This window comes from Nerophis lumbriciformis, linkage group LG03, assembly GCF_033978685.3.
Source record: "Nerophis lumbriciformis linkage group LG03, RoL_Nlum_v2.1, whole genome shotgun sequence".
Taxonomy (NCBI): Eukaryota; Metazoa; Chordata; class Actinopteri; order Syngnathiformes; family Syngnathidae; genus Nerophis; species Nerophis lumbriciformis.
In genome coordinates this window covers 66902501-66926976 of record NC_084550.2, presented here as the reverse complement: position 1 = coordinate 66926976, position 24476 = coordinate 66902501, and the positions used below count along the sequence as shown (strand labels likewise).

The 24476-nt window shown below is 40.6% G+C and overlaps 1 protein-coding gene across 3 annotated transcripts in view; it reads left to right on the top strand.

Moving 5' to 3' along the window:
• LOC133588859 (dipeptidyl peptidase 9-like) overlaps positions 1–24476 on the top strand; it is a 111883-nt gene that overhangs the window by 28267 nt on the left and 59140 nt on the right. For 2 of the 3 annotated variants that reach the window (XM_061941531.1, XM_061941516.1), the window contains 6 exons: positions 1639–1812; positions 1991–2162; positions 17582–17692; positions 17805–17933; positions 18005–18066; positions 18135–18235. In XM_061941531.1, coding sequence (XP_061797515.1) covers positions 1639–1812; positions 1991–2162; positions 17582–17692; positions 17805–17933; positions 18005–18066; positions 18135–18235 — 749 coding nt within the window. The remainder of the gene's footprint in view (positions 1–1638; positions 1813–1990; positions 2163–17581; positions 17693–17804; positions 17934–18004; positions 18067–18134; positions 18236–24476) is intronic. The other variant, XM_061941523.1, reaches the window with a different exon arrangement.

Genomic DNA, 24476 nt, shown 5'->3' with positions numbered 1-24476 from the left:
CTGACCAATCAGAAAGAAGGGGCCGTCTAAGCATACCCGCCCCCAAAGTGCCAAAAAGAAACATGACAGCGCGAGGACAGATGCCAGGAGTACACAGAGAGCGCACAGACCGAGACGGCGCGCGCGCAGAAAGGCACCGCGCTTGCGCAAAAAGGCACCACGCGCGCGCAAAAGGGTGTCGCGCGCGCACACGAAGTGGAGAATCAGCGCGCGATAACAGTTTTTATGCGCTCGGATTTTTGGCACTAATGTGACGCCATAAAACAGTCGAAAAAACGGAAAATAACAGAGCTGATTTGACTCGGTGTTTGTAATGTGTTTGAGAAAATGTCAGGCTTGGACGGAGGAAGAGACTCAGATGCAGAGAGGTGATTCCAAATAAAGCTTTTATTTTGAAATACTCTTTAAGCCTCCAGAGCCGAGTAAATTCAATTACTATGAATTACAAAAATACTATTGACAAAATGTTCCAAAAGGGAAAAACCGAAAATCACTCCAAAAAAAGGAGGAATACAAAAATAAAGACGATATAATTAGCACCGTATCTGTTATCAAAAACTTTAACAAAAAACGCTCCAAACAGGAGGAAGAAAATAAAGACTATAAAACTTAACTACTCTAATCAATGTAAACAAAAAATCACTCAACAAACTTTGAGGAAAAAATCTTTAAGGAAAAATAATAACGCACCACTGCGGTAGAAAAAGGTAGGATAACAAAAGTCGCTCTGAGGGAGGAAAAAAGTCAATTCAAAATTACAGCGTGGGATATTCTGGGAGCAAGGACGTAGACGTGAGACAAGGCAAGGCATGGACATGAACAGGGACATGGAACGCAAGACAGGCACGAAAGCTCGAGACAATCTGGCACAGAACAAGGGGAGGCTTGGGCTTATGAAGAACATGAGGGTAATGGGAAACAGGTGGAAACAATCAAGGGTCAGGAATGACGTCAGACTGGTGACACAAGAGGAAGGACCCGTGATCTGAAACAAGAGGAGTTGCTTTTCAAAATAAAACATGTAAATCACAAGACAGAAAAAACCAAGACAAGACTTCCCTCACCGCGGTGTGACAGAAAATGGCGGATTGCTTCCCGATGTGAGGTCACGTTGTGACGTCATCGCTCCGAGAGCGAATAATAGAAAGGCGTTTAATTCGCCAAAATTCACCCATTTAGAGTTCGGAAATCGGTAAAAAAAATATATGGTCTTTTTTCTGCAGCATCAAGGTATATATTGACGCTTACATAGGTCTGGTGATAATGTTCCCCTTTAAAGGTAACTTAGATATTGGGTTTCACTATGTAAAAGCGCTTTGATTCACTAGAGAAAAGCGCTATATAAATATAATTAACTTCACTTCACTTACTGCACATCATAATGGCAGCTATAGTTTCCATTTTAAAGATCTTAAAAAATGATTTGGGAATGTCCGGCGGGCCAGGTCTGCTTTGCAGCTACAGAGGAAGGACTTTTTGTAGGTGCAGTGACATGTTGGTCATGTGTGTACTGTTGTCTATCTAACCTGTACAGTATATTTATACACAAACAGTTACCTCACCTGCATATGCACGGTAAATACAAGTATGTAATGAAATATTCTGTTGTTAATTGAGCATCTGCTGCTGGTCTTGAAGGCGACACCACACCAAGGGGCCTACTCCCGAGAAGAAGAACTACTAAGGGAGCGAAAACGTCTTGGAGCATTTGGTATCACCTCCTATGACTACCACGCACAGACTGGCCTGTTCCTCTTCCAGGCCAGCAATAGCCTGTTCTACTGTCGGGACGGAGGCAACAATGGCTTCATTGTGAGTACGGTGCTCTTTTACATGGCATTGATCGATAGGTGAGGGGTTTGTGAAGCTCAGGGTCTGTTCCACTTGTTGCTAACGGAGTGTCACAATGTTGCATTACCATGCCAGTAAATAATTTGTGTTTTACTTGACCTATTCATTTAAATATGTCTCTTCCCTGTCTTGGTTTTAGCAGTCGGCTCCAGTTAAGCCTGTGGAGGTTAAGACCCAGTGCTCAGGCACCCGGATGGACCCAAAGATCTGCCCGGGAAACCCTGACTTCATAGCCTTTATCAACAATAATGACCTGTGGGTAGCCAACATTAAGACCGGAGAAGAAAGGAGACTCACCTACTGTCACAAAGGTCTGAACTCAAATGCATTGTTTTGTCAACATCAGCATGGATTTGTTCTTATTCCTTTAAAGTAGTGGGCTCAAACTTAAATATTCCTGGGGGTACTGTAGGTAAAATCTGTGTGAGGTTGGGGGCTCTAAGTATTCACTGCAGAACCAGGTTTGAACACTTCAACTTGCTTACTGTAAGTTGCTCTTTGTGTTGCCCCGTGTTTGTTGTGTTGTAATCTTTGTGTTGCATCATTATTGTCAGGTTCAAGATATCGGTAATATATAGGGATGTCCCGATCCAGGTTTTTGCACTTCCGATCCGATACCGATATTGTTTTTGCACTTCCGATCCGATACCGATACTGACCGATACCGATACTGACCGATAATGGCCTATCCGAGCATGTATTAAAGTTTAAAGTTATTTAGCCTACTTAGTTGTCAGAATCATGTTGAAAAGGGTTTTAGTACTCTTGATAACAACTAGCCAGCTGAATTAGGGGAGTTTGAATAATACACAATGGTTGGTAACAAGAAACTGACCTGTTTATTCAAGGATAAACACAAAATAGACAAAATTATACATGACAAACAGAAATGGCATTGAAACAAGGGCTGGGCGATATGGCCTTTTTTTAATATTGCGATATTTTAAGGCCATATTGCGATACACGATATATATCTCGGTATTTTGCCTTAGCCTTGAATGAACACTTGATGCATATAATCACAGCAGTATGATGATTCTATGTGTTTTGATTGATTGATTGAGACTTTTATTAGTAGGTTGCACAGTGAAGTACATATTCCGTACAATTGACCACTAAATGGTAACACCCGAATAAGTTTTTCAACTTGTTTAAGTCGGGGTCCACTTAGATTGATTCATGATGCAGATATATACTATCAGATATATACTATCATCATAATACAGTCATCACACAAGATAATCACATTGAATTATTTACATTATTTATAATCCAGGGTGTGGAGGGGGGCGCCGGATGTAAGTGTCAAAAAGACAGCCAAAAGAGTTTGATATGAGAATAAAGTTAAAATATAGGGTAGAAATGCATCCATTTGCAGGAAATGTAGTCTTGATTTTCAACATTTTCTTTCAAGGCTTGCATGTCTACATTAAAACATTCTTCTTCATACTGCATTAATATATGTTACTTTTAAACTTTCATGCAGAGAAGGAAATCACAACTAAAAAAATCACAAATTTTTTCATATGGTGTTGATCTGGAAATTTTTGCCTCTGCATTTTGATGGTGTGAACATGTGGCACCGAACGGAGGTTAGCGTCTCGACAGACGTTATAATATTTGAACAATGATGACGAAAACTGTTGTCTCTGTCGTGTCCGTGTGTCGAAAAATGTTATGCGCTTATTTTTTTATTTGATTTTGTGCGTGGCATAGATTTGCTATGCGCAGAGGACGCTTAAACAGTGCGCAATTGCACAGGCGCGCACCTTAGAGAGAACGTTGGTCACACGGCTGCGCTAGCATCACAGCTAACGTTAGCCATGCTGCTACCTCTCTGCTCGGGGAGGACGTATACGTATGTGACGTATGACGTGACAGTATGTGACGTGTGTAAGAAGGTGCGCTTGCTGTCTGTGAGAGGGAGACACAGAAAAGAGTGAGAAGAGCCTGTCGTGTAATGCCAGCAGCTAAAAGCAACTGGGTAAGAATCCACAGACCTGTGGATGTGTTGAAGGTGTGCTGGAAAATGCGGAACGGAAAGTAGGGAGCAACAGAAAAGTGGAATGTACTATTTAAATAGGTGCGTTGGAAAACACGGAGCGGAGGTTTTTTTTAACTGGATCTGGATCGGCATTTTCCCATGCCTTGCCGATACGCATTTTTTTGCAAATATCGGCGGCCGATCCGATCCAAATATCGGATCGGGACATCCCTAGTAATATATTAACTATTTGCTCCCCATGTGCAAGCTGGATTTACATTAAACTATGAAGTCAAGTCGTGTGAGACCCCTGCTTTATGTAAGAATACCCCGATCCTCAGGGTATGATGTTATAATGTTAAACATAGTTTATCTGTATCTAATGTGGTATTAAAAAAATAAATATTGATAGCAGTTCTTCTGATACTTTACTCCCTGGAGTGTAGCAGTTCAGATTTTCGCCTTGCAGGGTGTCTTGTGTTCTGGTACTTTGATATGCAAGCATGTGTTCCTTCTTATACAGGCTAAATATGACACATGATGCTATCTTGTAGGGAGGTACCAATTGGTTTGGGCCGATTTTCGTGAAAAAGTATGTGATTGGCCAATAAATGCCTTTTAACGTCGATCAGCTAATTATGTGTCCCCATGCATAGTGTTTGATTGATTGATTGAGACTTTTATTAGTAGGTTGCACAGTGAAGTACATATTCCGTACAATTGTCCACTAAATGGTAACACCCAAATAAGTTTTTCAAATTGTTTAAGTCGGGGTCCACTTAAATTGATTCATGATACAGATATATACTATCATATATATACTATCATCATAATACAGTCATCACACAAGATAATCATCATGGTGTATACATTGAATTATTTACATTGTTTACAATTCAGGGTGTGGAGCTGGGGGGTTAGGTTTGGTTGTTATCATCAGTCATCAACAATTGAGAACAGAGAAATGGATATTGAAACTGTAAGTCTGACTTGGTAGGATATGTACAGCAAGTAGTGGACATAGAGAGAGAGAGAGATCAGAAGGCATAAGAAAAGTATCTACATTTGATTGTTTACATTTGATTATTAACAATCCGGGGAGGGTGTTAGTTTAGGGTTGAAGTTGCCTGGAGGTGTACTTTTATTGCGGTTTTGAAGGAGGATACAGATGCCCTTTCTTTTATACCTGTTGGGAGGGCATTCCACATTGATGTGGCATAGAAAGAGAATGAGTTAAGACCTTTGTTAGATCGGAATCTGGGTTTAACGTTGTTAGTGGAGCTCCCCCTGGTGTTGTGGTTATGGCGGTCATGTACTTCGGTATCAGGGAGGTGTAGCGGATTTTATAGACGAGGCTCAGTGCAAGTTGTTTGACTCTGTCCTCCACCCTGAGCCAGCCCACTTTGGAGAAGTAGGTAGGAGTGAGGTGGGATCTGGGGTGGAGGTCTAGAAGTAATCTGACTAGCTTGTTCTGGGATGTTTGGAGTTTAGATTTGAGGGTTTTGGAGGTGCTAGGGTACCAGGAGGTGCATGCGTAATCGAAAAAGGGTTGAACGAGAGTTCCCGCCAGAATCCTCATGGTGCTTTTGTTGACCAGAGAGTAGATTCTATAGAGAAATCTTTCGTTCGTTGGTTGACCTTTTTGATTACCTTGGTTGCCATTTTATCACAGGAAAGATTAGCCTCTAGAATGGAACCTAGGTAGGTGACCTCAACCTTCCTGGTGATAACAATGTCACCCACTTTTATAGTGAAGTCATTGACTTTCTTAAGGTTGATGTGGGACCCAAACAGGATGGATTCCGTCTTACCCAAGTGTATGGATAGCTTGTTGTCAGCGAGCCAGGTGCAAGTTCTACAGAGTTCAGCACTGAGGATTTTCTCCACCTGTGACTTATCCTTGTTTGATACCAGCAGGGCCGAGTCATCCGCAAAGAAGAACAGTTCACAGTCGCATGCCGATGACAAGTCGTTTATGTATACTAGGAACAGTAAAGGCCCCAATACACTGCCTTGGGGGACTCCACAGCTCACTGAGAGGGGGGGGGGACATGGTGCCGTTCACCTCTACCCCCTGTTCCCTCCCCTCCAAGTAAGATTGCATCCAGCTCGATGAGGTTTTGTCAAATCCGATTGCTCAGAGCTGTGGAGCCGCTCCCCGAAATTAATATTAATCACCTCCATTGCGGCAAATAAACTGCATTTCTCAGCGTCTTAAATATCATTACACGTTATATTATCACTGGAGGACAAGGCTAAACATGTTACACACTTAGGAAAAGCCAAGAGCTAATTAGGGCTGCAACTACTGATTATTTTGATAGTCGATTAGTCAAAGACTCACTAAGCGTACACATATTTAATAGCTCAAATTTTTACATCAACTTTAAAATGCAGCTTAATTTATTTCAGGCATGTGCGTACTAACAACAAAGATGACTAATTAATTCATAAATATTTATTTATACTGTAACTGTGCTGCTCATTCAGCTGTTGCACAAATTAAAATAATTATCAAAATGTTTCCTTAATAAAGAAAGGAAAAGCAAAGTGCTAAAAAAAACCAATTAACTTTAGTACAAAAAACAGTTAAAATAGCATCAAAGGAAACAACAAAACACAAAATCTAATGTCCTCAAAAAGAACTAAAGCTAAACTAAATTAATTAATTTATTTATTTATTTTTTAATATATTTTATTAATATTATTTTTTAATTTTCCCCTCCCTCAGGGGGGGGGCTCGGCGGGGCGGTTGCTGGTTGTTCCATCTCCATCGTTGGGGTCCCTGCGGGTGGGGTGGGTGGTTCCCGTGGCCCTGTGCCTGGGTGGTCCTGCGGCGGCCGGTTTGGGTGGGGTGGCCGGGGGCTGGCCTCGCCGCGCTCTCCGGGGGTGGAGGGTGGGCTCGTGGGGGCCCGGTTGCCGGTGGGGCGGGGGCGGTCTTCCCGTCCGGTTGCGGGGAGTCTCTGGGTCCCTCGGGCGGGGCGTCTCGCCTTTCTGCCCGTGTGGGGTGTGGTCTCTCGCTGGCTTGGGGTCTGGCTGTCCCCTGCTTTTCTCGTGCCCTGTCCTCTGCCGGGTGCGTCTGTCTGCGGCCTGCTGCTGGCCCTTGTGGGCGGTACGGTGGGTCGGGCTCTGGGGTTCCTGTCGCTGGCCGGCTTGGCTGCGTGGGGGCGGTGGTCCCTGGTTCCCTGGGCACCACGCCTCCTGTTTGTGGGTTGGGCTCTCGGGGGTGATGGGGCCGTGCTCTGGCTCCCACGCACTCTGGGAGTCGAATGTATTGTACATGCAAATTCACGTATGCTCACATACGTACATAGGTACCTACGCTCCCACATACATACACAAATACAGTACATATTTACCTACCTAATGTTCGTACATCCACACGCACATTCAATATACAAACATACACATACACATACTGTACATATACATTCACTGTACAAACACATATACACATTCTGTACATATACATTCATTGTACAAACACATATACACATTCTGTACATATACAAGTACATATGCATACTTACACTCATGCACATAATCACGTTTCATCAAACATATATTAACGTTGTTGCCCTAGGGTAAACTGGGTGTAACACATGGCACACTGACAAAGCTTAACCTATTGTGACTATAACAATCTACAAGGTTAATGTAGGTTGCTTCTCTTTCTCCCCCTCCATTTTTCTGCATTCTTTCGTATCTCAAGTTATCATTACGTATATGTATTGTTGCATTTAAACAACTGTATTGTTGATAATAAAGGTAAATTATTGGTATTGTTCATTATCAATAGCGCTATTTCTATTGGTATTTGTATTGATCCATTTGTAGTGTAATAATGCTCATTGTCATTTCTGTATTATTTTTTATTTTTCGCTAACTGCTTATTTGCTATTACTTTTACCATCATATTTGTACATGTCATATTTGCTGATGTTGCTCTATTGTTGTTGTTGTTGTTGTTTGCTGTTGTTGTTTTTGTCTCTCTGTCTAATCCCCCTCTTGTCCCCACAATTTCCCCCTCTGTCTTCTTTTTTTTTCTCTTTCTATCCCCTCCTGCTCCGGCCCGGCTGCACTAAATGATAATATAAATACATTTAATAAAGTCAAATACAAATAAGGCAACAAGAGAAGTATCCTACACTTCTCTTTTGTAAAGTAAATCTGAACAGCCGACATGGGCATCTACATCAACTATATGATTTGCCTGAGAAGCTGGACAGGATAAAAAAAAAAAAAAAAAAAAAAGAACTAAAGCATTTAGTAGAGATGTCCGATAATGGCTTTTTTGCCGATATTCCGATATTGTCCAACTCTTAATTACCGATTCCGATATCAACCGATATCGATATATACAGTCGGGGAATTAACACATTATTATGCCTAATTTTGTTGTGATGCCCCGCTGGATGCATTAAACCAGTGTTTTTCAACCACTGTGCCGCGGCACACTAGTGTGCCGTGAGATACAGTCTGGTGTGCCGTGGGAGATGATCTAACTTCACCTATTTGGGTTAAAAATATTTTGTGCAAACCAGTAATTATAGTCTGCAAACTATGTGTTGTTGTTGCGTGTCGGTGCTGTCTAGAGCTCGGCAGAGTAACCGTGTAATACTCTTCCATAACAGTAGGTGGCCGCCGGTAGCTAATTGCTTTGTCGATGTCAGGGACAGCGGGAGGCGGCATGCAGGTAAAAAGGTATCTAATTCTTAAACTAAAAATAAGCAAAAGGTGAGTGCTCTTAAGAAGAGGCATTGAAGCTTAGGGAAGGCTATGCAGAACGAATCTAAAACTGAACTGGCTACAAAGTAAACAAAAAGAGAATGCTGGACGACAGCAAAGACTTACTGTGGAGCAAAGACGACATCCACAAAGTACATCCGAACATGACATGACAATCAACAATATCCCCACAAAGAAGGATAAAAACAACTGAAATATTCTTGATTGCTAAAACAAAGTAGATGCGGGAAATATCGCTTAAAGGAAGACATGAAACTGCTACAGGAAAATATCAAAAAAGAGAAAAAGCCACTCAAATATCATGATTTCTGCTGGTGGTGTGCCTCCGGATATTTTCAACGCAAAAAAATGTGCCTTGGCTCAAAAAAGGTTGAAAAACACTGCATTAAACAATGTAACAATGATTTCCAAAATAAATCAACTCAAGTTATGGAAAAAAATACCAATATTTATTATTGAAGTCACAAAGTGCTTTTTTTTTTTTAACATGCCTCAAAACAGCAGCTTGGAATTTGGGACATGCCTGAGAGAGCATGAGGAGGTTGGGGGGGGGTTTGAGGTGGAGTAGGGGGTAGCGGGGGGTGTATATTGTAGCGTCCCAGAAGAGTTAGTGCTACAAGGGGTTCTAGGTATTTGTTCTGTTGTGTTTATGTTGTGTTACGGTGCGGATGTTCTCCCGAAATGTGTTTGTCTTTCTTGTTTGGTGTGGGTTCACAGTGTGGTGCATATTTGTAACAGTGTTAAAGTTGTTTATTCCGGCCACCCTCAGTGTGACCTGTATGGCTGTTGACCAAATATGAATTGCATTCACTTGTGTGTGTGAAAGGCCGTAGATATTATGTGATTGCGCCGACACGCGAAGGCAGTGCCTTCAGGGTTTATTGGCGCTCTGTACTTCTCCCTACGTCCGGCGTTTTAAAAAGTCATACATTTTACTTTTTGAAACCGATACCGATAATTTCCGATATTACATTTTAAAGCATTTATCGGCCGATAATATCGGCAGTCCGATATTATTGGACATCTCTAGCATTTAGTGATGTTTAAAAAGCTGCACACTGATATATTGATTATCGATTAACTCTTGGCAGTTTTAGCACTCTAATAGACTCCATGTGTAGAGTGATATCTTTGATTCATTCTTAAAATGTTGGCTATTTAATAGATTGTATGTTTATTGTTATGATACCTTCGCGTCAGTGTGTGTGTGTGTGTGTGTGTGTGTGTGTGTGTGTGTGTGTGTGTGTGTGTGTGTATGTGTGTGTGTGTGTGCGTGTGTGCGTTTGTTCCTTTTTTTTTAACGGCATTGCAAATTGACGCTGCTTAGAAAAGTCCTTGAAATGATGTAGACAAAGTTTAGCTGGCTGACTTTGGCTAAAAGGATAGTTCGTTATTTATCACAAAACTTCATCTCACACTTGTTAGCGAGCTCGCAAGGGGCAAGACAAGTTAAAGGGGAACATTATCACAATTTCAGAAGGGTTAAAACCATTAAAAATCAGTTCTCAGTGGCTTATTTTATTTTTCGAAGTTTTTTTCAAAATTTTACCCATCACGCAATATCCCTAAAAAAAGCTTCAAAGTGCCTGATTTTAACCATCGTTATAAACACCCGTCCATTTTCCTGTGACGTCACATAGTGAAGCCAACACAAACAAACATGGCGGAAAGAACAGCAAGCTATAGCGACATTAGCTCGGATTCAGACTCGGATTTCAGCGGCTTAAGCGATTCAACAGATTACGCATGTATTGAAACGGATGGTTGTAGTGTGGAGGCAGGTAGCGAAATCGAAATTGAAGAAGAAACTGAAGCTATTGAGCCATATCGGTTTGAACCGTGTGCAAGCGAAACCGACGAAAACGACACGATAGCCAGCGACACGGGAGAAAGCGAGGACGAATTCGGCGATCGCCTTCTAACCAACGATTGGTATGTGTTTGTTTGGCGTTAAAGGAAACTAACAACGATGAACTAGGTTTACAGCATATGAAATACATTTGGCAACAACATGCACTTTGAGAGTGCAGACAGCCCAATTTTCATCAATTAATATATTCTGTAGACATACCCTCATGTCAGCAGGCCAGGGAAGCTAGGGTCGATATTCTTCTCTTGATCATCTTCGGTGGCATAAGGGACGGTGTGAGCCAAGACATCCAGGGGGTTTAGCTCGCTCGTCTGCGGGAGCAAACTGCCGCCATTGCTTGCCGTGCTACCGAGGTCCTTTGTCCCTGAATTGCTCACACACTCCGGCAGATTCAATGGGGGTCTGGCGGCAGATTTCTTTGACTTTATCGTTGGAAATGCATCTGCTTTGAGTGTCGCAGGATATCCACACATTCTTGCCATCTCTGTCGTAGCATAGCTTTCGTCGGTAAAGTGTGCGGAACAAACGTCCAATTTCTTGCCACTTTCGCATCTTTGGGCCACTGGTGCAACTTGAATCCATCCCTGTTCGTGTTGTTACACCCTCCGACAACACACCGACGAGGCATGATGTCTCCAAGGTACGGAAAACAGTCGAAAAAACGGAGAATAACAGAGCTGATTTGACTCGGTGTTTGAGAAAATGGCGGATTGCTTCCCGATGTGACGTCACGTTGTGACGTCATCGCTCCGAGAGCGAATACTAGAAAGGCGTTTAATTCGCCAAAATTCACCCATTTAGAGTTCGGAAATCGGTTAAAAAAATATATGGTCTTTTTTCTGCAACATCAAGGTATATATTGACGCTTACATAGGTCTGGTGATAATGTTCCCCTTTAACAATCTTACCGAGGCTGTGTCCACCTCCTCCCTCCAAATGTCCGACATCACGTCTCCGCTTTAAATGCTGGCATATCACAGATGCACTGCCATAAAAACAAGGTCCGCTTTGCAAAATGAGCAAGGTATACCACATAAAACTATATGGTGGGCCATGTAAAATGATGTGGCGGGCCAGATTTGGCCCTTGGGCCTTGTGTTTAACATCTGTGCCTTATATTGTTGTTCTTATATCGGTATTGGTATGGGCCGATCTCACTCATGGATGATCTGAATCGGCAGCATTAAACCTTAATCAGAACATCCCTACTATTTTGCTTTTATACTGCTCACCAAAGAGAAGTTCTGTTTTGATTGGCACAATTTAGGGGCGTGGCGTACCACGTACGTGCATTCGCATTTCTTGGTCCGCGACTTTCGGTTTGGCACTGAGGCGTACCCAATAAACTCCCACGCGGTACGCGTTAATTAGTAAGAGACAGTATGTGGGTTTTTTTTTGTGTCATGTGTTGACTCTGCAATCAAACAAATGCAAGTGGCTGCTGAAGGCGACACATTGAAAAACAAATGTGCAGCAGGAGTCGTGACGACTGATTAGGTCAGTGTTTTTCAACCACTGTGCCGCGGCACACCAGTGTGCCGTGAGATACAGCCTAGTGTGCCGTGGGAGATTATGCAGTTTCACCTATTTGGGTTAAAAATATTTTTTTCAAACCAGTAATTATAATCTGCAAATAATGTGCCGTTGTTGAGTGTCGGTGCTGTCTAGAGCTTGGCAGAGTAACCATGTTATCAGTGACGTGCGGTGAGGATGATGGCTGGTGAGGCACTGACTTCATCACAGTCAGATTTACAAACATATGAACCCTAAAGAGTATCTTATTCACCATTTGATTGGCAGCAGTTAACGGGTTATGTTTAAAAGCTCATACCAGCATTCTTCCCTGCTTGGCACTCAGCATCAAGGGTTGGAATTGGGGGTTAAATCACCAAAAATGATTCCCAGGCGCGGCGCCGCTGCTGCCCACTGCTCCCCTCACCTCCCAGGGGGTGATCAAGGGAATGGGTCAAATGCAGAGGACAAATGTCATTACACCTAGTGTGTGTGTGTGTGACAATCATTGCTACTTTAACTTAACTTTAACTTTACACATACAAACTGTAGCACACAAAAAAGCACATTTAATAAAAAAAACGTTATTATGGTCTTACCTTTACTTAGAAATTAAGTCCATGCGCCGCAACTAAAGCCCTCACTTAAACTTTCCACGTGCAAGATTGAATCTATTTAAAAAAGTGTAACCGAGGGTTTATAAATGTCGCCTATACTGTATGAAACTACAAAATAACAAACACGGAGGCTCCAGTTTACACGAGGACCACTTTATTTACCTTCTTTCAAAAACCTCCGGAACGTGACATCACTTCCGCTCTTAGCGCCTTCAAAATAAGAGCTCAAGGCATATACTGTATGACAGCGCATAACAGGAACTTAACATCACAAAGAGGAAAGCCCATGAAAATAGGTTACAAAAGTTACTTAATAAGAAGCCAAAAAGTCCAAAAACAATAATGTTCGTGTTGGAGGAGTTGTGAATTAGGTACACCTGCAGTCTGCAGGTGTATCTAATGTTGTGTCCCTGCAGTCATTCACAACTCCTCCAACACCAACATTATTGTTTTTGCACTTTTTGGCTTCTTATGAAATAATTTTTTAAAATAGATTCAATCTTGCACGTGGAAAGTTTAAGTGTAGGCTTTAGTTGATATAACAATTCTACGGCGGGGGTGCAGGAGGCGAGCCTCAGCCAGTGCGTCTTTTGCAGCCGTTTTATGATCGCTCAGCACAAGAAATACTTGACACACATACAGTTGTTGACAAAATACACTGTACATTATATACCTCAGCTAACTAAACTATGGAAATGTATAATATAGTTCATATAGCAATACAGTCTCACTGCACAGCAGGCCAGCAGTTAGCCGAGTCATTGCGCAATCCATGTTGAGGCACTGAGTGACGTGCCTCAACTGGCTGCTGATCACCGCACCGTCTCTTCTCAGTATTTGAACGGCAAATGTGAAAATTCAGCGATTTTGAATAAAAATAATCTAAAACTGGTGAAGTTAAATGGAAAATAACTTTATAGTATAATCACTGGATATATATAACGATCTAATTTTTTTTTTTTCTTTTTACATTTTTTTCTTTCAATGATGGCAGGTGAGGCCCCGCCTCACCTGCCTCTAGTGACTGCACGTCACTGCATGTTATACCATACCATATCAGTAGGTGGAAGTCGGTAGCTAATTGCTTTGTAGATGTTGGGAACACGTCGTGTGAGACGACAATAGTTTGTCGTGATTACAATATGCAGGCGACAGCGGGAGGCAGCGTGGAGGTAAAAAGGTATCTAATGCTTAAACCAAAAATAAACACAAGGTGAGTGCCCTTAAGAAAAGGCATTAAAGCTTAGGGATGGCTATGTAGAACAAAACTAAAACTGAAGTGGCTACAAAGTAAGCAAAAACAGAATGCTGGACGACAGCAAAAACTTACAGCGTGTGGAGCAGAGACGGCGTCCACAAAGTACATCCGTACATGACATGACAACAATGTTCACACAAAAAAAGATAGCAACAACTTAAATATTCTTGATTGCTAAAACAAAGCAGGTGCGGGGAAAAGTGCTCAAAGGAAGACATGAAACTGCAACAGGAAAAGCCACCAAAATAGGAGCGCAAGACACTACACACGGGAAAACACCAAAAGACTCCAAATAAGTCAGGGCGTGATGTGACAGGTGGTGACAGTACACCGAGTTTGAGACAAGAGCTACATTGATGGATGGCTGGTTGGTTATGGTTTAAAGCAGGGGTCACCAACCTTTTTGAAACCAAGAGCTACTTCTTGGGTACTGATTAATGCGAAGGGCTACCAGTTTGATACACACTTAAATAAATTGCCAGAAATAGCCAATTTGCTCAATTTACCTTTAACTCGATGTTATTATTAATAATTAATGATATTTATCTTTGTGGAAACACCGATCATCTTAATGATTTCTCACAATAAATATATATAGAAACAGATAAATATCAATATGCAACACTTTATTTTTATATTTTCTCTAAGTGCACATTTTTCAAATTGAACATTTTCAAATGATCACTTCTAAGACAGTCTTGTGAAATCACAATATCCCATTTTAACTAGCTAGCCACTAACATTTTTTAACAAATCATGAATTACTTTGCACCATGTTTGTACAAATAATAACTCATGTAAAATACAAAAGTCAGTCAAAGTTGTTAGAATATATAACAAATTGGACCAAGCTATATTTCTAACAAAGACAAATCATTATTTCTTCTAGATTTTCCAGAACAAACATTTTAAAAGAAATTCAAAAGACTTTGAAATAAGATTTAATATTGATTCTACAGATTTTCTAGATTTGCCAGAATATTTTTTTTGAATTTTAATCATAATAAGTTTGCAGAAATATTTCACAAATATTCTTTGTCGAAAAAACAAGCTAAAATGAAGAATTAAATTAAAATGTATTTATTATTCTTTAAAATAAAATAAAAATTACTTGAACATTGATTTAAATTGTCAGGAAAGAAGAGGAAGGAATTTAAAAGGTAAAAAGGTAACTAACATTTTTTAACAAATCATGAATTACTTTGCACCATGTTTGTACAAATAATAACTCATGTAAAATACAAAAGTCAACTCTCAAATTTTTAAATAAATCATGTCACACTTTGAACTGGACACCAAATCTGTTATCTGTTTCTTTGTCAGTTAGTGGGAAGCCTTGCATTGCATGCTGTTAACTAGTGTGTTGTACTCTGGTGTGTAATTTGACACTGCAGATTTTCTAGATTTGCCAGAATATTTTTTTTGAATTTTAATCATAATAAGTTTGAAGAAATATTTCACAAATATTCTTCGTCAAAAAAACAGAAGCTAAAATGAAGAATTAAATTAAAAGTTATTTATTATTCTTTACGATAAAAAAAAATAATTTACTTGAACATTGATTTAAATTGTCAGGAAAGAAGAGGAAGGAATTTAAAAGGTAAAAATGTGTTTAAAAATCCTAAAATCATTTTTAAGATTGTATTTTTTCTCTAAAATTGTCTTTCTGAAAGTTATAAGAAGCAGAGTAAAAAAATAAATGAATTTATTTAAACGAGTGAAGACCAAGTCTTTAAAATATTTTCTTGGATTTTCAAATTCTATTTGAGTTTTGTCTCTTAGAATTAAAAATGTCGAGCAAAGCGAGACCAGCTTGCTAGTAAATAAATACAATTTAAAAAATAGAGGCAGCTCACTGGTAAGTGCTGCTATTTGAACTATTTTTAGAACAGGCCAGCGGGCGACTCATCTGGTCCTTACCAGATGAGTCGAATTGTGACAACAATTTTTTACTGCCAACTTAGTTTTGTTTTGAATGATTTCTGCTGGTGGTGTGCCGCATTTTTTCAATGAAAAAAATGCGCCTTGGCTCAAAAAAGGTTGAAAAACACTGGATTAGGTAACGTTTATGACAACCTTTTTCCAAAACACAATGTGAGATATAACAGGATAATGCATACATTTATCGTTTGTTTTCAAAACGGTTACAAAAAAGTGGGACCCCAAAAATTGACTGTGGGACCCCATTTGTATGACTTGATGCGGTTCCTGGGATCCCATTCTGAAAATTCCTAACGCCAACACTAATGGAGTATTGGTGCATGCAAAACAGCAGCAGGCGGCTGTGGCCTGCGGGCCGGTGCTAATACTAATCAAATATCATCCCGGGGGCCATAGATCATTAATTTGCCGGCATACTTGCCAACCCTCCCGGATTTTCCGGGAGACTCCCGAAATTCAGCGCCTCTCCCGAAAACCTCCCGGGACAAATTTTCTCCCGAAAATCTCTCGAAATTCAGGCGGACCTGAGTGACGTGTTGACAGCCTGTTCACACGTCCGCTTTCCCCACAATATAAACAGCTAATAATGGAGGGCGAGTTCTTGGTTTCTTATGTGGGTTTATTGTTAGGCAGTTTCATTAACGTCCTCCCAGCGCGGTAACAACACACAACAACAGCAGTCAAGTTTCCGTCTACCGTAAAGCAGTTCATCTGCCGTAAACAGCAATGTTTTGACACTTTTAAACAGGACAATACTGCCATCTACTGTACATGCATATGTGACCCACCCATAATGTGTCACATTTTTGTGTTGATTTATTTATTTTATTTTGTGGTTTGAATTCGTTTTTGGAGCTGTCATTACACATTTATCAGTATTCACATTGGTCAGTAGGGGGCAGTAGGGCATTTCTTCCCAATTGAATGCTATCACCTGCAGACCGGAAGTGTCTTGTCATTCTGATGAGCGCGACCAGTCTGTGAACAATTGAAACGTCCTGTGTGCTTTTTCCTCCTGTATAACAGGTTAGTTTTGGTGAATCAACTCACTGAATAATATCCATGTGATCTTTATAAGTTTAAGTACACATTCTGATGGTGGAGCCTAACTCTAAAGTGTTTTTGAGTTGTAGTTTGTATTTGTGAATGAATCCAGTGCACAGCTGCAGTAATCAATACAAAATGGCGACGTGAGTACGCAATGTTTATATAGGAACTTCTGATCCTAATTCAGACTCCCAAATTAGAGCTCCCGTTTTCTTATTGATTTGATAATGTATAATGTGTGTGTTCTGAAATAGTGACAGAGAATAGAACAAGGATGGACAATTCAACCCTTAACTCAACAATGAGTAGATGAGTGTTATGTGTTTGTATATGTGGAAATAAATGAACACTGAAATTCAAGTATTTCTTTTATTTATTTTTATTTATATATATATATATATATATATATATATATATATATATGTATATATATATAGCTAGAATTCACTGAAAGTCAAGTATTTCTTGTATATATATCTTAACCACGCCCCCCGCCTCACCCCCGACCACGCCCCCACCCCTCACCCCCCACCTCCCGAAATCGGAGGTCTCAAGGTTGGCAAGTATGTTTGCCGGGCATGCGGTCCCTTTTCCCTTGTTTAAAAACACTTGGCCTCAGGAGCCGTTTGCATTTTTAGTGGCCCACAGCACATTGTGGAAATAAGAAGTTTCAATGTTAAGCCCATAATAAATATAAATGGCCATTCCAATTGTGTAAGATTGTTTTACCTTACTTTCAAACTCTTTTCCAGGTGTGGATAATGTCAAGGAAGACCCCAAGTCTGCAGGAGTTGCAACATTTGTCATCCAAGAAGAGTTTGACCGTTTTACTGGCTACTGGTGGAATCCCTCAGCTGCAGAAGGTCAGCAGTTATCAGCTCACACACAGCATCCCTCTTACTGTCGTACAGTAAAGCGTCATGAGCTAAAAATGTCTCTGCCATTAGTGTAACGGTGTTGTTTTTGTTCCCATAGACTCGAGTGGAGGAAAAACAGTCTATCTCCTATATGAGGAAGTAGATGAGACAGAAGTAGAGATTATTCACGTTCCTTCTCCAGCACTGGAGGAGCGCAAAGCAGATGCATACAGATACCCTCGCACAGGTGCGTGACGTCGTATTCGCCGAAAACATGTTCTACCATCTTTAACTTTATGCGGTTTTATTTTTGGTTAGGAAGCAAAAATCCACAAGCGACACTAAAATTAGCAGAGATCAAAACCGACCATCAAGGAAGAGTGAGTCATTGTCATTCTTTTTCCTCTCCAATGTCACATCACTAATGTGTACGTGCGTTTATCTGCAGATTATCAGCTTGCAAGATAAAGAGTTGGTCGTCCCCTTCACCTCCTTGTTTCCAGGGACAGAATACATCGCGAGGGTAGGATGGACGAGTGACGGCAAATAGTACGTGTTCCACTTCATGAATACATTTGTTGATTCTTTTACGAACTTAATGGGGCTGTTTGCAACCTGCTCAATGTTACATTTTTTAAACCAAATACACCACCAGCTACTTTGTTACTATCAGTGGTTTACCAGAATATACAATACAGGCTAAGAGTTTGGACACACCTTCTATTTTCATGACTATTTCAGTTAGGGATGTCCCGATCCAGGTTTTTGCACTTCCGATCCGATACCGATACTGACTGATACCGATACTGACCGATAATGGCCTATCCGAGCATGTATTAAAGTTTAAAGTTATTTAGCCTACTTAGTTGTCAGAATCATGTTGAAAAGGGTTTTAGTACTCTTGATAACAACTAGCCAGCTGAATTAGGTGAGTTTGAATAATACACAATGGTTGGTTACAAGAAACTGACCTGTTTATTCAAGGATAAACACAAAATAGACAAAATTATACATGACGAACAGAAATGGCATCATTGAAACAAGGGCTGGGCGATATGGCCTTTTTTTTTAATATTGCGATATTTTAAGGCCATATTGCGATACACGATATATATCTCGATATTTTGCCTTAGCCTTGAATGAACACTTGATGCATATAATCACAGCAGTATGATGATTCTATGTGTCTACATTTAAACATTCTTCTTCATACTGCATTAATATATGCTACTTTTAAACTTTCATGCAGAGAAGGAAATCACAACTAAAAAAATCACTAATTTTTTCATACGGTGTTGATGTGGAAATTTTTGCCTCGGCATTTTGATGGTGTGGACGTGTGGCACCGAACGGAGATAAGAGTCTCGACAGACGTACTGTTTTCTCTGTCGTGTCGGTGTGTCGAAAATTGTTATGCGCTTATTTTTTTATTTGATTTTGTGCGTGGCATATAATTGCTATGCGCAGAGGACGTTTAAACAGTGCGCAATTGCACAAGCGCGCACCTTAGAGAGAACGTTGGTCACACGGCTGCGCTAGCATCACAGCTAACGTTAGCCATGCTGCTACCTCTCTGCTCGGGGAGGACGTATACGTATGTGACGTATGACGTGACAGTATGTGACGTATGACGTGACAGTATGTGACGTGTGTAAGAAGGTGCGCTTGCTGTCTGTGAGAGGGAGACACAGGAAAGAGTGAGAAGAGCCTGTCGTGTAATGCCAGCAGCTAAAAGCAACTGCGTGAGAATCCACAGACCTGTGGATGTGTTGAAGGTGTGCTGAAAAATGCCGAACGGAAATTATAGGGAGCAGCAGAAAAGTGGAATGTACTATTTAAATAGGTGCGTTGGAAAACACGGAGCGGAGTTTTTTTTTTAACTGGATCTGGATCGGCATTTTCCCATGCCTTGCTGATACGCATTTTTTTGCAAATATCGGCGGCCGATCCGATCCAAATATCGGATCGGGACATCCCTAATTTCAGTGTTTCCCACAGGACAGGCATCTATTTGTGGTGGTGTGGTCGGGGGGTGGCGGCGGCAGCGGCGATGGCCAAGAAGAACGCGGAGTTGGAATATAATTACAACACTTTATGTACATATTTATATACAGATTTGAACAATTAGTTATTCACTGAAATATATTTATTAATTGTGGTTCTTACAAAAAACATATCTTATAAAATATAAAAGCTAAAATGTCTCTTAAAGCTCTGCCCCTTTAATTAGTGCATACATCATCTGTGTGAAAGAGTGAACATCCAACATTAGGAATTTATTACTAACGAGCAGAACCGCTCTATGTACAGTGCCGTCTAACCTTAAGCGGCTTATATCTTACTAAAATCCTTCCCGTTGACTATTTACAACACTACACAGTATTTATTATTATTATTATTATTATTATCTATAATTACATTTAAATGGCATTACATACATGTAAAATTAAATGCTATTTCACATTATTTGACCAGTAGCAGTTACACTCATCTGAACAGGTCAGCCACCTGTTTAAAGCCCGATCACAGTTGAAATCTTGAAATGAAGGGCCTTTAATGGCCAAAACATTAACCTGGACAACATTTTAACAGCTGGTTGGCTCAGATTTTATTCTTTTCATTGCATTCACATGCTGCAGTGGACAGTGGACAATTTAGCTTCAGTATTAATGCAGTATCTGAAGCATCGTCTCCATGTGTGTTTATTGACAACAGGGTTATAACCTGGACACGTTAGTTTGTCGGTATGGTAACAGGTGACTGTTACTGCGTGCGTCTGCCCCGGCCCCCGAGTCAAACAGCGGCGGTGTTAATGAAGCAGCGTCAGGCTGCTCACCGTCAGTGAAACGCTCGGTGAAATCGCGGATTAACGTTAAATATATGACGAGCCGCGAGCGATGCAGCTATAACCTATCTCACCTGGTAGAGCACCCGCTGCGGCGACCCAGTACGATCCCACCTGACAGTCGCTTTGCTCCGCGTCAATCCCCCCTCTCACCCTCTCTCCCCCTCCCCCGTCTCTCTCCAGCTGTCCTTTCAAAATAAATGCATTCAAATCCCGAAAATAAAAATTAAGAAAATCCGTCCCGAAAATAAAAATTAAGAAAATCTGAGTCGGTGCTGCACACTGCACAGGTTCGGACCACTTTTGAACTTGTTTGCCAAGACGTCCTGCCTCATACTTGCCAACCCTCCCGGATTTTCCGGGAGACTCCCGAAATTCCAGCGCCTCTTCCGAAAACCTCCCGGGACAAATTTTCTACCGAAAATCTCCCGAAATTCAGGCGGACCTGGAGGCCACGCCCCCTCCAGCTAAAATAATATACCGGCGAAGTGATGAAGTACGTCTCTTTACTGTAGACTTCAGAACAGACTCACACACTTGACGTCAGGTGCGCAACACCACGTAAATCGTTGGCCAACCAAAAAGTAACCCCAGTACGCTATAGCCAACATTCACCAGGAGATAGATCACTCTATTAAATTCCTCCCCTTTTAGAATTGTAGAATTTACTCAAAAGAAATAAACAACCCAACCAAAAAATGTAGCAGCTCAATTAAAAAACTGTACTTAAGCCACATTCTTTTTTTTTTTTTTAGTACTGAACTCTTAACCCTCATTTGTAAACAATAACATGCTTATTATACAAACAGTATTTGTACATCTTTAACACAGATTTTTATACTGTCTTCAGAGATTCAGTTTTTTTGGTGGTACTCGAAACCTTTCTGGGTAACTGGTGGGGTTTTTGTTGTGGGTGATCTGGGTTCTGATGATGGCAACTCAGCAGCCCTTGAATCTGGTTCAATGATGAGACCAGTTTGTGTCTGACTCACTGATGGTCCTGGTGATGGAACTGAAACAGCACTGTCCAGTTGTACTGATGGCACATTTTCTGCAACTGGTAGAGACTAGATAACTGGCAGTCTCTCCATGTTTTCTCGCCATGGTAACATGTGATCCATATGCACTGTGCGCTGTCTCTGTCCCTCTTGATAGATACATAGATTGATATATATATATATATATATATAAGTATTTCTTATATATATATATATATATATATATATATATATATATATATATATATATATATATATATATATATATATATATATATATATATATATATATATACATATATATATGTATATGTATATGTATATGTATATATATATATATATATATAAGAAAATACTTCACTTTCAGTGAATTCTAGCTATATATATATATATATATATATATATATATATATATATATATATATATGTATTTTATTATATATATACTGTATATATATATATACAGTATGTATGGATGTTCTCATTCATCCAGCTCATTGGATTTTCTCCTTATTTCTTTGGGGTCTGGATTCACAGTCCATTTTCTCTCTTTGTAGCGTTGATGTAAACTACCTCAAAAAAGCTAATTTTTTGCATCTCTACTCGTTCAAAAAGTAGTGAAGCAACTAGGGATGTCCGATAATATCGGACTACCGTTATTATCGACCGATAAATGCTTTAAAATGTAATATCGGAAATTATCGGTATCGGTTTCAAAAAGTAAAATGTATGACTTTTTAAAACCCCGCTGTACGGAGTGGTGCACGGACGTAGGGAGAAGTACAGAGCGCCAATAAACCTTAAAGGCACTCCCTTTGCGTGCAGGCCCAGTCACATTATATCTACGGCTTTTCACACACAAGTGAATGCATGCATACTTGGTCAACAGCCATACAGGTCACACTGAGGGTGGCCGTATAAACAACTTTAACACTGTTACAAATATGCGCCACACTGTGAACCCACACCAAACAAGAATGACAAACACATTTGGGGAGAACATCCGCACCGAAACACAACATAAACACAACGGAACAAGTACCCAGAACCCCTTGCAGCACTAACTCTTCCGGGACGCTACAATATACACCCCCCGCTACCCCCACACACCACCTCAACCCCGCCCCCCCAACCCCGCCCACCTCAACCTCCTCATGCTCTCTCAGGGAGAGCATGTCCCAAATTCCAAGCTGCTGATTTGAGGCGTGTTAAAAAAAATAATGCACTTTGTGACTTCAATAATAAATATGGCAGTGCCATGTTGGCATTTTTTTCCATAACTTGAGTTGATTTATTTTGGAAAACCTTGTTACATTGTTTATTGCATCCAGCGGGGCATCACAACAAAATTAGGCATAATAATGTGTTAATTCCACGACTGTATGTATCGATATCGGTTGATATCGGAATGGGTAATTAAGAGTTGGACAATATCGGAATATCGGATATCGGAAAAAAAGCCATTATCGGACATCTCTAGAAGCAGCCCTCAAGCTACTGGGAAATGTAGTTAAGCTACATAGATTCGCTACATGTAGCTTGTTACTGCCCATCACTGGTTTAATGGATTATAAATAGAATTAAATTACAGCAGTCTTTTGCATTAGATTATTTTCTTATAGAAGTGATTTGGCCCACTGACAATGAAAATAACAAAACATCTTGTTTTTCATAAACTGTATGTCTGAGTGGGGGTTCTACTCCGTAAGACTTTAAGACATTTAGTTCCCCTTGAAACATTCACATTTTGCACAATGAGGTGAAAAAAATTAACATTCATAATAAATGTCACAAAAGTAAGCACAAATCTGATTGGGGTTGTGGGTGTATAGTGCCCAATGGTTTTGTAAGAGTTAGCAGTATTTAAAGGCCTACTGAAATGCGATTTTCTTATTTAAACAGGAATAGCAGGTCTATTCCATGTGTCATATTTGATCATTTCGCGATATTGCCATATTTTTGCTGAAAGGATTTAGTAGAGAACATCGACACTAAAGTTCGCAACTTTTGGTCGCTGATAAAAAAGCCTTGCCTGTACCGGAAGTAGCAGACGAGTAGCGTGACGTCACAGGTTGTGGAGCTCCTCACATCTGCACATTGTTTACAATCATGGCCACCAGCAGCGAGAGCGATTCGGACCGAGAAAACGACGATTTCCCCGTTAATTTGAGCGAGGATGAAAGATTCGTGGATGAGGAAAGTGAGAGTGAAGGACTAGAGGGCAGTGGGAGCGATTCGGATAGGGAAGATGCCGTGAGAGGCGGGTGGGACCTGATATTCAGCTGGGAATGACTAAAACAGTAAATAAACACAAGACATATATATATATATTCTATTAGCCACAACACAACCAGGCTTATAGTTAATATGCCACAAATTAATCCCGCATAACAAACACCTCCCCCCTCCCGTCCATATAACCCGCCAATACAACTCAAACACCTGCACAACACACTCAATCCCACAGCCCAAAGTACCGTTCACCTCCCCCAAAGTTCATACAGCACATATATTTCCCCAAAGTCCCCAAAGTTACGTACGTGACATGCACATAGCGGCACGCACGTACGGGCAAGCGATCAAATGTTTGGAAGCCGCAGCTGCATGCGTACTCACGGTACCGCGTCTGCGTATCCAACTCAAAGTCCTCCTGGTAAGATTCTCTGTTGTCCCAGTTCTTCACAGGCCAATGGTAAAGCTTGACTGTCATCTTCCGGGAATGTAAACAATGAAACACTGGCTGTGTTTGTGTTGCTGCAGTCGGCCGCAATACACCGCTTCCCACCTACAGCTTTCTTCTTTCCTGTCTCCATTGTTCATTGAACAAATTGCAAAAGATTCACCAATACAGATGTCCAGAATATTGTGGAATTTTGCGATGAAAACAGACGACTTAATAGCTGGCCACCATGCTGTCCCAAAATGTCCTCTACAATCTGTGACGTCA